The following is a 17,491-nucleotide window of genomic DNA, read 5'->3' as shown; positions in this document are numbered from 1 at the left end:
TTTTTTTTTTTTTTTTTTTTTTTTTTTACAAATAAAATTAATGTATAAAAAATATCAGTGAGAATATTTAAATGACACTCATTGTTATATATGTATATTTTATTTTTTTAAAATAAATTTGTAAGTACATAGTCATTACTTTAGTGTAACATTTATGTATATTAAATTTTATTTTTATGAATATATAGAAATAGTTATGAACTTACTGCAGAGTAAATGAAAATAGATATGATGCATATACAATTTAGTGTTTATGTACATTAAGGGTTAGATTTATGATAATTGAAGCATGTGCTCCACCCAACTAAAAGCGTAAACTAATAGTTGAACTGCACATTTATGTTTATATTATATTTATGCTCACACGCCCCCTCACGTGTGCGATGGGCTCCAAGCAACACGTGGATCATAGTCTTTTTTAGCATGTGTTCCACCCAACTAAAAGCCTAAGTTGATAGTTGGACTGCACATTTATGTTTATATTATATTTATGCTCACAATGATAATATTATAAACATAGTATATGATAAATGTTACTCCGTATTAAACATGATATACTTAATACTTGTAGTAATGTAACTAGTTTTTTCACGCTCATTGCGCGGATAATGCACCATGCTTGTTTTTAAATAAGTACTTCAAAGTATATCAATACAAGATTATATATGAGATGTTCATGCATATGTAATTGAATGTTGAATTTGTTTATAAATTGGTAATTCAAAGTATATGAATGCAAGAAAATATATGAGAGGTTGGTTATAATCGTCACTAAAATAAATGTTTACAATTTCGTAAAAACGATAGTCTAAATACTTAGTCTAAAAATGATAGTATAAATAAATACTACTTTTAATAATAAAAATTTATACATTTTAAATCATATTAATAAAGAAATATGATTTACTTTTAAAGTGAACAACTGTGATGTAGTCCAAAAAGTATTACGAGATAGTTTTTCGCTTCAATTTATGGGTTATTTGAATGTCTTCTTTGTCAACAAATCCTCTCCAAGTAGTTAATATGATTTGTTTCAAATTATTTTTTTAAATTTTTTTTCTATATTATTAATAGAATACTTGGTAAATAAATGTATAACATTATTTTGTATTATAACTTTGATACGGATTATTTAATTACAAGATAGTGTAAAAAGAAGATAATGAATAATGTAATGAATATAATTAATTAATGAATTTGAAGGTAAAGAATCTTTTCATTATAGAGAATAACGACTATATAACTAATGAAATTATATATATTTTTAAATTTTTTGATAATGAATAATTTTTATTGTAGAAAATAAAGACAATATAAATAATGAAATTATATCTCTTTTTAAATTGTTTGATAATGAATTTTTTTTTTTGAATAAAGGCTTTGTAAACATCGAATTCTATATTAAAGAAATGCATATGTATTTTTTTTTTTTTGTTGTAGCTATTAATTTAATAAGAGTAATAGAGTGAGGTACTTATTTTTAAATAATATACTCTAACATATTCGTAGTATATGTTTAACAATTACGCCAACTCTGATTGGGATGGGTTCGAACCTAAGACCTTTCTTATAGAAATTATTAATGGATAAGTTAAAAGTTAACGGAATATTTAGTTACTAAAGTTAATACTAATGGGATGTGGCGTTATTTAAGGGAAGAAAATAATATAATAGAGGGTAAAGAAGGAAAATCATACTCCGTAAAAAATTACTAAAATCAAAATAATACGAACCGTTCGTTTAAGTAAATAATTACTACCAATATTTTTTCTTCCCGTTAGAGCCCTAACTTTATTGGCTCTTATTAAAATTGTAGATTTATGATATTAAGTCTTATTTTTATGAACATATAGAAGGAATATTATGAATGGAGTACAAAAATGAATGAAAATAGATATTTAGTGTTTATGTACACTAAACTTTTTTGCTCAAAAAATGTACACTAAGGTTTATGAGCATATAGAACAAATACTATGAACATAGTATGGGATTGTTGTCATTAAAATGATACACAGATTGGCGTCATTAACGATTTAATATAAAACAATGTCCTTTGGAATCAGAGTCAACCATGCAACGTGGACCTTTTGTCTACTGGCAAAAACTTGCGAGACCGTCTCACGGGTCTCAATCCGTGAGACGGGTCGGATCTTTGACTAATTGGGTCAAAGACTCGATTCATTAATTAAAAATTTGACCCATTAATCAAAGATCCAATCCGTCTCATGGATTGAGACCCGTGAGACGGTCTCACACAAATGTTACCCTTAACTACGATATAAATTGCATTATGCACATGTTTGAAGGGAAACAATGCACGTGTCTGATTTTTACGAGCTTGAAATTTTCATATAAGTGGCATTTAGTTCATAATATATGAGATTGCTTTGAATTGGACAAAAGATTATCTTTTAAGAGTTGGTGTGAGATTTGAAATTCTGGGAATGTACATTAACCTTGACAGAACCATGGGGATAATTAGGTCAAAGAATAGAGATTGGGAGTGAATTGAGTCTAGGAAATAATCATATCCCATTGGTAAAGTTTTTAGGGCTTAAATTATAATGGAAGAAAGTTGGGGGTGCGAATTTGTTTGGGAAGTGGAGTTATGGGGCTGGGTATAAATACTAGAGGGATGGAGGTTTAAAGTGTACCAATGTGGAAATTATAGGGAGTCAAGGAGCAAGCAATAGCGCAAAATATAAAAAATGGGAGTGCTTGGGGATTGCTTGATAAATGAGGAGAAAATAGAGTCAACCTTGCGAGGGTTTCAGTTCGCCTAGCTGGTGGAGGCCTCAAAGCGTCCTCATGCCAAAGGCAAGGATTTTAGTTGGCCCAGCTGGTGGGGGCGTGAGTCAGCGCCCTCGTGCCCAACCATGGATACAAGTAGTTCTTGCTTACCACTATCAACAATTGCCTACCAAAGCTGCATACAAGCATTAAAGGTGAGGGTATGTTTGATAAGCATGAAAAATTGACTAAGGGCGTATTTGGCAGCACATTATAAAACAAAAGCTGAGAAAACACTAAAGAATGGTCCATCCGACCCGCACCCCAATCTCAGTTCTCAGTCTGCCCGAGAGTGGTGGACGAAGGTCGGCTAATGTAAACTTTAGCGAGCCAGTGCCGATAAGTTTTTGGGCAAGGTGCCTGAAGTAGATATGATCTCGGTCTGGTTCAAATCGAACTATGGGCTGTTAGAATCGAACCAGAACCTAAACCATCTGTACGGTTTCGGTTTCGGTTCCGGTTTAAGGAATTCTGGAACCGAAAACGCCAATTCCGATTCCAGAAACCTAAAAAAAAAATAAATAAATAAATAAAGGCCAGGTGAGCTATGGCGGTGTGGCCAGCAAGCATTGGCCTACTGAACAGCCGGTTCATGAATTGGAACCGGAACCTTAATATAAGGTTCCGGCTTCGGTTTGGCCATTTGAGGAACCGGAACCTTGGTCATAACTAGCCTGAAGAGTCTCCTAATCCCTCGACCCTCGACCCTCCCCCGGCCAACCAAGTCGTCAGCCACTTTCCAACCAGCTTGTACTTGGTCCAAGATGTTGCTTTTTTTAAATTTTTGTCTTTTTTTGGTCTCTGGTGACCAAATATGTTGCCGGAGAAGCCAGCAAAGGAGAAGCCAGCGACAAAACTGGTCGCTGGCTCCTCCCAGCGACCATTCTCTAGCGAAGGAGAAGCTAGCGATGGTCGTTGGCTTCTCCTTCACTAGCTTCTCCGACAACATATTTGGTCACTGGAGACAAAAAAAAAAAATTTAAATTAAAAAAGCAACATAAGTGAGACTTGCGTTTTTTGAAAAGCACAAATTTCACTTGCGTTTGCGTTTGACTCGTTCTGACAAGGAACGCATTTGAGAATGGAATTTTTCACATTTTTGTCTCAAATTTTAAAATGTCATATTTTTGTCAAGTGGTTTGTTTTTGGTTCCATTACTGTCTTTTCCCCTAGGTCTTGTGCTAGGGCTGGTGAACCCACTTACTGGGATCCTTATCCTCTTGAGCCTTGTTGCCATTGTTGGGTGGTATAAATATTATACATGACTAAATATTAATTTTATATGATAATAATAATAATAATAATAATAATTATTATTATTATTATTATTATTATTTGGAACCCTTAGAGCAACCTCATTAGTCTAAGTTTTTTCTTATTTTTGCAAGTCCAAGTAGGAGAGAGAAGAATGAGGGAAGAGGGAAAAAGAAGAAGAAAAAAAAAAAGAGCGGGGAGGGGTGGGGGGGAGAATATGACAAAAGCTATTAAAAAAAAAAAGGAGGTTTCCCGCACCGGGGCATAGAGTTGCGCAGAATGCGCGTTCCATGTGTAATTCTTTCCAAACTTAGGACCCACAAAAAACTTGTTTTTGCAGTAATAAAAACTTTTTTAAAAAAAATCGACCATACCATTTGTGAAAAATCCTCCCCTTGATTTTTATTATTCAAAAACCTCTCAAAAAACCACAAATGTGATTGCTCTTATCAACTTTTGAAGTATTGAAAAGCAATGTAAAAATACAAAAATAAAGGTAATCATATTATTTTTGTTTTTTGATACATTAGATTTTTCAACATACGTTAAACTAATAATCATATTACTTATTCTAACTTGAACTAAATGTTCTTTTGATATTACTTTCTTTATCTAAAAATCATCACACAATAATGTTTACCTTCATGTAACTATTCAAAAACTTTAAAAAGGACTTTAGTAGAAAAATGTAACATTACTTATTTACTTTGACATATTTTAACACTGATTTTTATTTTTTTATTTTTTAGTGTTGTTGGTACGTGAGGACAATAGGACATTTGTGCTTCTTTATTTATTTATTTTATTGTTCATATTAATTTTAGTACCTGAAGCTTACCCAACACTTGTAATATTTCTTCTATCTTGTACTTTATTTTTGTTGTTTTAAAATGTTAATAGCTACAATCAAGTCTTTTTGAGCCTTAGTAGAGGCAACTATTGACTGTACTCTTTGTGCTTCAGTAGGTTGAGAAAGTAACTATGAACAAATACTACATTGTAACAGAGTCAGTAGCACTCAAAAAAAAATGTTAATAGCTACAATCAAGTCTTTTTTATGGTACTATTTTTTCAATTTCTTTTTTATCAATTCTGAAACACATCTAAGTAAAATTTTCAAATAATATTGAATATAATACTCGATCAACTACTCGGTATCAAACCAGCATATATTATTTTTGTTAAAATTATTATCCATTCCGAAGTTTTGATGCGAATCAAAAACCAGTTAAATTTGGACCAAAAATGGTGTAATTTGGTAGTCCACTGAAAGAGTACCTTATAAAGTGAATTATTGGCACAAAATTTATTTTTTTTATATATTAAATGTTACTTTTAGTATATTAAATGTTCATTTTTAAAAATATTTTTAGTGTACTGAATATTCATTATTTGGTATAGACGTATCTAAAAATACATTAATAATAAATTTTCAATGTATTAAAAATGAACATTTATCTGAGCTCTATATAGTATAATTTGTGATAAGAGTGGGCTCTCCAGTTGAAGGGAGACAAAGCACATCATCAATCATCATATTCATTAATACACAACCAAAAATGTGTAATCTGCCCTCACCATCCCTTTCTCTCATTTTAGGAGTTTTTAATACTTTGCCCCACCCTTCATATTTGGATCAACCGCCCTTCCACTATTTATTTATCATTGTGAAAGTTGCTTTTGTAAATTCCTGTGTGGACACACACATAACAGTTGTTATACCATGTAACAGGGTATTGTGTATTTTTAGTATTTTAATATTGAAATTGAATTTTTAGAATGTAAATTGTGTTTTTAAGTTAAAATACATAACAATTGTATTAAATTTTTAAAAGATATTAAATTGTGTAATTTTAATATCGGAGTTGACTTCAGTATTTAAAAGGAACTTGTAAATACAAAACAAGGTAATCAATTACATATATGTTAACATTGTGTGTTTGTAGTATACAAATTGTGAACTTTTAAAAGGTAATTATGAACATTTAGTATGCAAATTGTAAATGCGTCCACATAATAATTTGCTCATACATAGAGCTCATAACAATTTTTTAATATTTAATTATTATATAAATTCTTTATTATTTGCCAAGGACCTTGTGGTCCAGTGGCATCAAATCTTTTTCTTTATACGGGAGGTGGTGGGTTTGAGCCTCAGTGGAGTCAATACTGACTCTTGTGCTACCAGATACTGCATTGTAATAAAGTTAGTATTCAAAAAAAATAAGTTCTTTATTAACTTGTGGAGAAGTTAATTAATGATAATAAAAGAGTTTTCTTTTTTAAAGCTTATCAACGTTAGGCGAGGGAATGAATGCTTGGGAAATTTTATTTATTTATTTTTTTGAGATACATGGGAAGAGATTTTTGTTTTTTAAGAAAAAAAAATAGAAAACAAAAGACGATTTAAAAAATTAGTTCAAATCACACCTAAAGCATTAGACACCAACAAGAAGCAAATTCCATTAGGGGCTCATTAAAAAATAAAAATGCAACCAAAGTTTTAGAGGAAACAAAGCAAGAGGGTATATAATTTGCACATTTGTGTTGCCCATATGTGAATGTTTTGATTGATTCAACACACCTAGCCTCCATTAAGCATGGACCGTATAATCTTTAGAGGATTGAACAAAAAAAAAAAAACATTACTCCTCTCGGATATTTAGAATTGCAACTAGAGAGTCATTCTTGATAACAAATAATATGCGGTGATGGCCTGTATGTAGTTTGTTAGTCTGTTTCCTATTTGTTGTTGTGGTTACCTTGAGTTTAGTAGGTTGTTAGCTTCACTTTGTAGTATAAATACTTTCATGGTGTAATGTAAAATCATCACTTCTTCACTCCTTTACATGGTATCAAGAGCTATTCGATTCAAACTATTTTTTTTTTCTTCCCTAGGTTTTCTTTTTCCATGGCTGCTACATATGCAACTCCCATTAATCTTCTCCCTAATGCGGGTGATGCTGCAAATAATATAGAAAATTTCTATTTTTTTCTTGAATTTGACTGATATGTAAAATAAATACGAAGTCAACTTAATAATTAAACATTAAAATTTAAATCAAATAGTGACATCATAAAATGATTATCGAGAGGAGGGGGGGGGGGGTGTGTGTGTACACACACACACACACACACAGAGGATCGCGTTAAGGTGAGAATCACCCGCCCAGGAGAGAACAAAGAACGCATGTCATTCACTCACGTGTCCAAATGTAGTTGCACCTAACGTTATAATTAGGTGCACCAAGGTGCATGAATGTTAACAAGGTAAATTACTTGCACTTGTAAGTGAAAAATAGGTGCACAAGACCAAGTAAAATGTATTACAGGTGCAAGTAAAATGTACACTGAACTCAATACTAAGTGCACCTAATGTTATAACTAGTTGCACCTAACGTTATAAGTGGGTGCACCTAGGTACATGAATGTTAACAAGGTAAATTACTTGCACTTGTAAGCGAAAATAGGTGCACTTATAACACAATTACTTGCACTAAAGTTTGAGTTATTTACGAAAATGCCACCTCATCGTTTTTTCTTAAAATTACATCTGATTCGTTGATTTGGACACGTGAACGGCTGCGAAGTGTTCTCATTTCCTTCTTGGGCAATGGTTCGCACCTAAGCGCGCCCCTATATGGCTATATATGAATATAAGGGTATATAATTTGCACATTTGTGTTGCCCATATGTGAATGTTTTGATTGATTCAACACACCTAGCCTCCATTAAGCATGGACCGTAATAATCTTTAGAGGATTGAACAAAAAAAAAAAACATTACTCCTCTCGGATATTTAGAATTGCAAACTAGAGAGTCATTCTTGATAACAAATAATATGCGGTGATGGCCTGTATGTAGTTTGTTAGTCTGTTTCCTATTTGTTGTGTGGTTACCTTGAGTTTAGTAGGTTGTTAGCTTCACTTTGTAGTATAAATACTTTCATGGTGTAATGTAAAATCATCACTTCTTCACTCCTTTACATGGTATCAAGAGCTATTCGATTCAAACTATTTTTTTTTTCTTCCCTAGGTTTTCTTTTTCCATGGCTGCTACATATGCAACTCCCATTAATCTTCTCCCTAATGCGGGTGATGCTGCAAATAATATAGAAAATTTCTATTTTTTTTCTTGAATTTGACTGATATGTAAAATAAATACGAAGTCAACTTAATAATTAAACATTAAAATTTAAATCAAATAGTGACATCATAAAATGATTATCGAGAGGAGGGGGGGGGGTGTGTGTGTACACACACACACACACACACAGAGGATCGCGTTAAGGTGAGAATCACCCGCCCAGGAGAGAACAAAGAACGCATGTCATTCACTCACGTGTCCAAATGTAGTTGCACCTAACGTTATAATTAGGTGCACCAAGGTGCATGAATGTTAACAAGGTAAATTACTTGCACTTGTAAGTGAAAAATAGGTGCACAAGACCAAGTAAAATGTATTACAGGTGCAAGTAAAATGTACACTGAACTCAATACTAAGTGCACCTAATGTTATAACTAGTTGCACCTAACGTTATAAGTGGGTGCACCTAGGTACATGAATGTTAACAAGGTAAATTACTTGCACTTGTAAGCGAAAATAGGTGCACTTATAACACAATTACTTGCACTAAAGTTTGAGTTATTTACGAAAATGCCACCTCATCGTTTTTTCTTAAAATTACATCTGATTCGTTGATTTGGACACGTGAACGGCTGCGAAGTGTTCTCATTTCCTTCTTGGGCAATGGTTCGCACCTAAGCGCGCCCCTATATGGCTATATATGTATATATATATATATATATATATATATATATATATATATATATATATATATATATATATATGGTAGGATTCCAATGAGATCACTTGTTTAGGTAAAATCGTGAGATCAGATCTTGTGTATCCATGTAATATTTTTTAATGGTCTAGATTGATTGACACACACACTCCGTTCGCACACATTTCAACTTGGAATCTTAATCAATCTAGACCAAAAAATTTTAATGGTCTAGATTGTTTGACGCACCCACTCCATCGATTTTATCTAAAATTTTATCTAAACAAGTGATCTCATATGATCCTAACTATATATATATATATATAATGGTCTAGATTGTTTGACGCACCCACTCCATCGATTTTATCTAAACAAGTGATCTCATATGATCCTAACTATATATATATATATATAGTAAAGGGTTCTCATGCGGTTGCTTAAGATGCGTGATTTGTATGCTTAAGGTGCGTGAGTTGTTAAAACTTAAGATGCGTGGTTTGTGTACTTAAGGTGCGCCGGTTTAAAGCTTTTCCCACTTTGTATCAGTTGCCTCCCACTCCCATCCATGTAGGAGTGTAAATCGGGTGTCATTAGACCACAAGGTCTTTGGCGATTTTTTTTAATGCACTAAATTGGTTCTCATGGACTCATGGATGATGGTTCTCATAGGAACATCACCCTGTGAGAACCATTTCGCATATGAGAACATGAGTACAAATATAAGCCGTAGAAATCAATAGATCAATGGCTATGATTTAAAGTCAACACCTTAAATTCATGTGCCTAATTAACAATCCAAATCACACATAATATCAATTAATAGGCAATCTGTCCAAGTAAAATTTTAAACTTCTGTCAAAATAGGTATGTCAACACAAAATAAGCCTATTTTTCTACATAACAAACTATTATCTTATTTTTTCTCTTCTTTACTTTATTTCTTTCCATGTAAGCATGCAATTAAGCCTATTTTTCTACATAACAAAGACGAATGTTGCTCATGTTTAACGTATGTGTGCATATATAAACCACATACAATACGTAAGTGCACACACAATAGCATATGTGTGCATATATAAATCCAAAGACAAGAACAACAGACAATGACTTGATATAAATGACAACATACACACTAACAAATCACCATTACACATGAATACATGATGCCCGATTCAGTGCACACTACAACCACCATACTTCGATTAAATGTGCACATTGAAATAAATGCGCACACACAACCCTGAAATGCACATAACATTACAATGCAATGCACACATACCGCATACCTTAGCCCTCAAATGCACATTTACATATGCACACTAATGACGAATCTATACTAGAGTGCACACTGATAGAACATGAAGTGCAGACGTATGGAATTGGAAGTACATAATCCTACCAAAAATACAATCTTACTAAAAATATACTTTTTAAAATCGTGCATAACATTCATAAATAATAATATCAGGATTTTAAATGCACACAAAATTACTGATTCACCCCTCTGTAAATATATGTAAATAAATAATTCAACAAATCTTTTAAAAAAATCATGACCAAACACGAATCCGATATCAAAGACGTAGATAAGTCCTTAGTTCTCCTGTGGGGAGGGTTCTCATATGACTCTTAATATATATACACACTTGAGATCAATGGCTTAGATTTCGTCAATTGTATAACTGTTCGTGATGCACAATTGACGAAATCTATGCCATTGATCTTAAGTATTCAATGACCTAAATCTGTTTACACGGACTCATAGGCAGATTATATAATACCAGCAGTGTTGAACACATCACATTGCCTAAAAAGATTAAACGGGACATGGGGTGTACTTTATTAATGATAGATTGATAGTAAGATTTGTTTTTTTAATCCAATTTTCTTCCATACAGTTGACCAAACACCAAGTACTTATCACGTGTACAACTGGCTTTATTACTATTATTAGCATAAATTAAAATTGTTTTATATTTTTCTTTTTTTCCTGGTGGAAATAAAAAACCAATTAACTTTCTACTCGTAAATTTTACCATGAAGCTGAAAAGTTAATTAAGGATAACGTATAAGTTAGCTACTCCGTACAATAGCTTTCAAAGAAAGCAAAGTTGTTATGATCCATTGGGGGCCACATTTCAATTAATTCCTAACATGTCCTATTGTTATTATAAAATTTTATTTTGGTACATTAAAATTTATTATTGGTACTGCAGATGTGAACCATGCTGTTGTTTCTTCTCTTTCTTTAGAAATAGAGTTATGTCTAAACCAATAATTTCCTTTTGTATTCAATGGTTCATATCTTCTATATAAGAAATACGTTTTCTCCTAATTCAATGTTTTTTTAACCAACATGGTTGGTGTGGTGGTTCAGCACCTTGTCCCTTAAGCATGAGGTTGGAGTAGCTACTCAGTACAATAGCTTTCGACCGTAAATTTTACCATGAAGCTCAAAATTATTTGATTTGTTTACACCCTTCACGGTCGTGGCAATTTTTGTTTTATTTTATCTTAATTTATTGAAAAATTTAGAAAAAAACATTAAGATAATCATTTCGAATTCGAATATTCGAGTCGAATCAAATATATTCGAATAAATTGGTTGAATCGAATACGAATCGGAATTTAGGATTCGAACACTAAACGAATTCGAATTCGAATACTCATTAAAATAATCGAATTCGAATCGAATACTCAAGTATTTGACTCGATTCGATTCGTTTACACCCCTAATGTGAATGGAGCAAACCATTTGGCCAGTCCTCTACCACTTAGTGTGCTGACCGTTGGGACGAGGGCTATTTTTTACACGTCATGCTAATTATAAGGGGTGTTTAGCAAATATCTATAAGCTGATTGAGTTAGTGTGTTTGACTAGTTGATAACATTAGTTGATTGTAGAAAGATGTTTGGTAAATTAATTGTTTGTTGATAGTTGATTACATTATAATTTATTTTCTCAAAACGCTAATTGAAAAAACTGTTTTGAGCAGCTTTTTGAATTTTAACATTTTAAAGCATTAAGTTGTTACAAAAAGTTGATTAACTAAACACTCATATTGGCCGTTTAACCAAGTAAAACAACTAAGGGTATGTTTGGTTGACGAGTTTGGTATAAGGTATGAGTATCAAAGTGATTGTTATTATTTGGTTGACATGTTTTTAGAATACTGCTATGGATATGGAATACCCCATTAATTGAAAAATCCATACCCTTTTTAAATTTCATTTTCTTTCCTCCTTTCTTCCCCAACTATTAATAATCATTCACATTCCACCCTACTACCAAACATACAAAATACTTTCACCAATACCCATTACCTTTATCAAGTATTTGATACACATACCGATCCTGATTCCCATGTGCGAATCAAACACACCCTATAGTGGTCTACAAGCCAAAATTGATTGATAAACTAAGGGTGTGTTTGGTTCGCACATGAGAATCGGAATCATAATGGATACCAAATACTTGGCAATGGTAATGGATTTTGGTGAAAGTATTTGGTATGTTTGGTAGTAGGGTGAAATGATGATTATTAATAGTTGGGGAAGAGGATGATGGAGGGAAATGAAACCCTTATTTTATTAGGAATGTGTTTTGCAATTAATGGGGTTATCCATAGTAGTGTTCTAAAAACTTATCAACCAAACAAATGAAACAATAAGAATGACTTTGATATCCATTCCTGATAGTTAAGTCTGTCAACCAAACACACTCTAACTATGTTATCAAACATGGCCTATATCACACACTTATTTATGCGATTACTCGATTACTCCTTTTATCCTATCTCATATGCCAGATTGTTGGTTATTAATCAGACTTATCTCATCTTTCTTTGCTTATTCTCTTTTTAACATTTTAAATGTGACTTTTTCTCCAAAAAATTGTGACATTTTGTTTTTATTAATACTTTTAATGTAATTTTTAAATCTATAAAATTCATATTAACACGTTATAATATAGACCATAATCTTGGGTATAATTTGCCCCCACCACATCACAAATCATGACAAAGATTTGATTAGAAAAAAGGTCATATAACATTTGCTGTCTCAAAGATACTAATGTCATTTTATCATTTAGCATAAACCGTCCTTTTGGTTGAATATAAGAAAAATGAAACATTGAAAAGGAAATATTTGTTTTTTAAAGCAAAAATTTAAGGATTTTATTTTTTGAAGAATACAAATTAAAATTGTTTTTCTTCATTATAAAAATTTGAACTCTAAAAAAAATGCATAAAGAAGTGCTTGGTCATAGATTTTACGTGCAACAAACATGATTGATTTTGGTGGGGAGAGCTATAGTATACCTTGCTTAAAAATATTTAAACTCTAACGGGTTATTTGGTTGCAACGAGAGAATTAAGGGAAAAATAACTTGCAATTCAATGGAGAAGGAATAGTGTCGGAATAAAATGAGAATTTAAATTCCAATATTTGGTTTGTAACAATATAATCAATGAGAATTGAAAAGGGAATAAGTAGCATAAAGACCAAAATATAATATTTATTATAGCAGACAAATAAATATTGATTTTATGTTAGAAAACTAAAGGATAATTTTGTCTCAAGAGTATGTTTTTCTTCTTAAAATCACAAAATTGAAAATACTAGAGGAGACATGAAACTCTAATTCTAATAACTATTTCGTAGAATTGTAATTCCTCAGCAAACAAAGAAATGTGTTTGCATTTAGGGTTGAGTGGGAATGAAATTCTAATTCACTCAAATCAAACATGACGTAAGGGAACCTGAAGAGTGTGATTGATTAGAAGAGAGTAAGAGACTCATCCATCTTAACCAAATGTCTTAATGTTGTGTTAAGGACTTAAGGGTAACTTTTTATTCTAATGAATAAAATAAAAAATCTTCCAAAACATACAATATTAAACAACTTTAAATTTTCAGACCAGCTGTTACATCCAAAAGAAGTTTAACCAGGAGATTAGTCAATTAAGGATTTAAGGGTAAACTTTTTATTTTCATGAATTAAATAAAAAAATTCCACAATTTTAAAGAAATTATTGAGAAAAAACCAAACCCGTGGACCGCGGTAAGGATTTAAGGTATGGTTTGAATGCAAAAATGGCAATAAAAATGACATCTTGGGATTCCTTTTCTCTGAGGACAGACGATCCCATAAATGCATAATCCTCTTCATCATTTCTCCATAACCATACACCTTTATTTCCAGCTCTTCTGCACCAAACCGCAATCTCCAACTTCTCTCAAATCACTACTACTATTGATAATAATCTACAGAACAAAGAGTTTCAATTCTCGAATTTATGGGTTATCTATCATGTAAAGCCGAATCAGCCATTTCAGTCTCCAATTCAAGCAGTCCCAGAAAAGCCAACCAAACCAAGAATGATCAAGAGAGAGAGAAGCCCATCAAAATCCAAGAATTCAACTACAGTGATCTCGAAGCCGCCACCGATGGGTTCTCCGACCAGAAGCTCCTGGGGAGAGGCAGCCATGGGCTTGTCTACAAAGGGGTCCTGCGAACCGGGCGTTTGGTGGCCATTAAGAAGTCCTCAAGAGGCTCCACTCCGAAGCTATTGCCCTCCTATGCCGCCGACAACTCTAACGAGGTCGAAAACGAAATCCATATTTTGTCCAGATTACAGAGCCCCAGGCTCGTGAATCTTGTCGGGTTCACCAACGATGATTCCCGCGACCGCCTTTTGGTCGTGGAGTTTATGGCTAATGGGACTTTGTACGATGTTCTCCACTCTAATCCTCGCCCGCCCACTTGGGGGAGAAGGCTTAAATTCGCATTGCAAATTGCAAAAGCAGTTGAGACCCTTCATTCCTTGAGTCCTCCTGTGATTCACCGCGATATTAAGTCCGCTAATGTGTTGATAGACCGTAGTTTCAATGCTAGGTTGGGCGATTTCGGGTTGGCTCTGAGATGCCATGGAGATGATTATAGGTTAAGATCCACCCCGCCCGCGGGGACCATGGGTTATTTGGATCCGTGTTATGTGACCCCAGACAATTTGAGTACCAAGACTGATGTTTTCAGCTTTGGGATTTTGTTATTGGAGATTATAAGCGGGAGGAAGGCTATTGATGTGGCGTATTCGCCGCCTTCCGTGGTGGATTGGGCAATTCCCTTGATTAGGAGAGGGAAATTGTTGGCGATTTTCGACCCGAGGATCCCGCCCCCTAAGGATCCTCTGGTGAGGAAGCAGTTGGGGGTCGTGGCGGCCAAATGTGTGAGGTCTTGTAGGGAGAGGAGGCCGAGTATGAAGGAGGTTGGGGAGTGTCTAAGCGAGTTGAGTAAATTGGTTCCTTTGCATTCTTGGAATGGTTTTACCAATCCTTGCATGATGGTTGAGGCCGTGGGAGTGGGAAGGCCCGTGGAGTCGATGGCGCCCTTAAGGAATTCGCATAGAGTTAACTCCGACTTGGGGTATCGAAGCAATTTGATGGATTTAATGGCGGGAGTTGATGAGGCGTCTGATTTTCGAGGAGATGATGATAGGCTTAAGCGGAAGTTCAAGTCCTCAAGCAGGAGTTCTAGTTTGAGATATGAAAATGGCAAGTTCATTGGTAGCAGAAGCAATCAGTCTTTGATTCGGGGCAACGATAAAGGTCACGTTTAACATTTGAGGAGAAACCCATCGTTTGGCAAGAGCTTCGAGGAATGTTTCAATTCCTAGTGCTCTGGATGCTAAATAAAGGTAAAGCATTGAAATCGAGTGCCCGGAATCTCTACTGGTTTGACAACCAAGTTAAGCTTGTAATGCAAAGCTTTTCTTGCTGTCAAATCCGAACAAATTAGGTTAATTAGCCCGGAGCTCTTTGAACTCCATTATTTTTCAGAATTCAATTCCATTCTATTTGTTGAGCTTGAGCTAGATCAATAGAGCTTAAAGGCACACTAATGTGTGTACCTTTCATTTATTGTTGATCCTTGCCTGTGTCGTGTTTCTTGCTGTTCAAAGTTTTTGAATAAAAGAAATGCTGTATATTTATGTTAAACCACATTTGATTCCGATACTCATGGACAAATACTAGCAATAACATTGACCTAATACCCCTTCTAAGCGAGGAAATGAATAAATTGAAGAAACCGGCACTCCACTTTGGATGCATTAAATTCCCGTGAAGATTGCTTGCAGTTGTATATGTGCTTTTCTGATATTCCAAGTGTGGTATATGGTTAATTATTTCTAACTTAATCTTTCGGATTAATGCTACACGCCAAGATGTGGCATAAGTTCCTCTGAAAAGTTTAGGTAAAGAATAATATTGAACCTAGCAGAATTGAAGCGACCTTTGGCATGGGTTGCTTTGATACCAAATTGAAGCATGTGCTCCATCTCAATTAAAAGTCTAAGCTGATAGTTGGATTGTGCATTTATGTTTATATATATATTATATGCTCAACAAGCAATATGCCATACTGGTGTCTCAGAAGTTTGGACAAAAGGTTTGTTAAGTCTTAGGATCTTATGTTTTTTTCCTGCCTGTTTCAAATGAATCTGGAATAATGTCAGCTATTTTTTTCTACTCAGTTCACACTTCATATTGACCAGTTTGTTAAGTTTCCCAGTTTCAGGTACTGTTGATCTGAAATTATGTTTTTTAAGGTTCTTGATTTCGGGTTCTAGCTGTCAAAACCACTCACCAACATTTCCATTGCAATCTTGGTTAAGAGAATACTATTGTATTGGTCAATGCAAATTGTGTTTAGTTCTTCTTTTTTTTTTTTCTTTTTTTTTTTTTAAATAATTGTGTTTAGTTTTTAAATTGACTATTAAACAAATAAACATATCCAGAACAGCATGGAGGCTGTCTTTCTTGGGTCCTTTCATTCTTTTGACCTATTCATTTGGCCTGTTTGTTAAACAACGTTTGACATAAAAGCTGTCTCTTTTCTTGCTTTAAGATGTTGGAACTGTTTTGAGTCTCAACCAAATTATATGGATTGTATTATATAAATTGCAACTTCATTTATTTATTTATGCTTAAATACATTCATAGCAGGTAATGACAATTGTTGGGCGAAGGCAACAGGTGGCTAGGGGATTGTTGGGCGTCCCTGCCTCTTGAAAACGTGGCGGTATAAGAAAATAAAGTTGTGTTTTCGCTATTAACTATAATTTTTAGCATACTGGTAAGCATTTGATTTAACAAGTGGTATGTCATGAAACTGTGCAGTTAAGGCTGGCAGGTACTGAGGGGAATTGTTGGCGGGGGCCTATGAAGGGCCAAATAGTATTTTTTTTTTACAATGCAGTATCTGTTCATAACTACTTTCTCAACTTATTGAAACACAAATAGTCAATATCGTCTCCACTAAGGCTCGAACCCACCCCTTCCATATGGGAGTGCAATGGGTGCCACTAGACCATAGTATTAAGAAATAAAGTTATTTATTAGGTAAACGGTTGATCCTAACAACAATAACATTGCAACTTCTAAAGTGTTTTTTTAAATACGGAATAGTGATTTTAGTCCGTTAATTATTTTATTTTTTTACCCCTACAGAATTTGTAATATTACTGCCTCTCATTGGGGGGCTCAGATTTTGATTGTGTCTACTGATGCAAAGGTTGTGCATGGAGAAGTATGTTTTGTTGTAGAGCTCAGTCATCTGGACCAGTTTTGTACTTTTTTTGTTTTTCCTTCCAACTTTTC

General features: G+C 33.7%; 1 protein-coding gene across 1 annotated transcript; it reads left to right on the top strand.

The window, feature by feature from the left end:
• Positions 1-13,949: 13,949 nt before the first annotated feature.
• On the top strand, positions 13,950-16,924 carry LOC116030845 (serine/threonine-protein kinase-like protein At3g51990). Its single transcript, XM_031273195.1, has 2 exons — positions 13,950-15,528; positions 16,838-16,924. The coding sequence occupies exon 1, from the start codon at positions 14,128-14,130 to the stop codon at positions 15,448-15,450; it is 1,323 nt and encodes a 440-aa protein (XP_031129055.1). The 5' UTR covers positions 13,950-14,127; the 3' UTR covers positions 15,451-15,528; positions 16,838-16,924.
• Positions 16,925-17,491: the final 567 nt, after the last annotated feature.

The sequence above is a fragment of the Ipomoea triloba genome, chromosome 9 (assembly GCF_003576645.1).
Source record: "Ipomoea triloba cultivar NCNSP0323 chromosome 9, ASM357664v1".
In the NCBI taxonomy this organism is placed as follows: Eukaryota; Viridiplantae; Streptophyta; class Magnoliopsida; order Solanales; family Convolvulaceae; genus Ipomoea; species Ipomoea triloba.
Note: the sequence above shows the minus strand (reverse complement) of the source record. Positions and strands in the feature narration are given on the sequence as shown.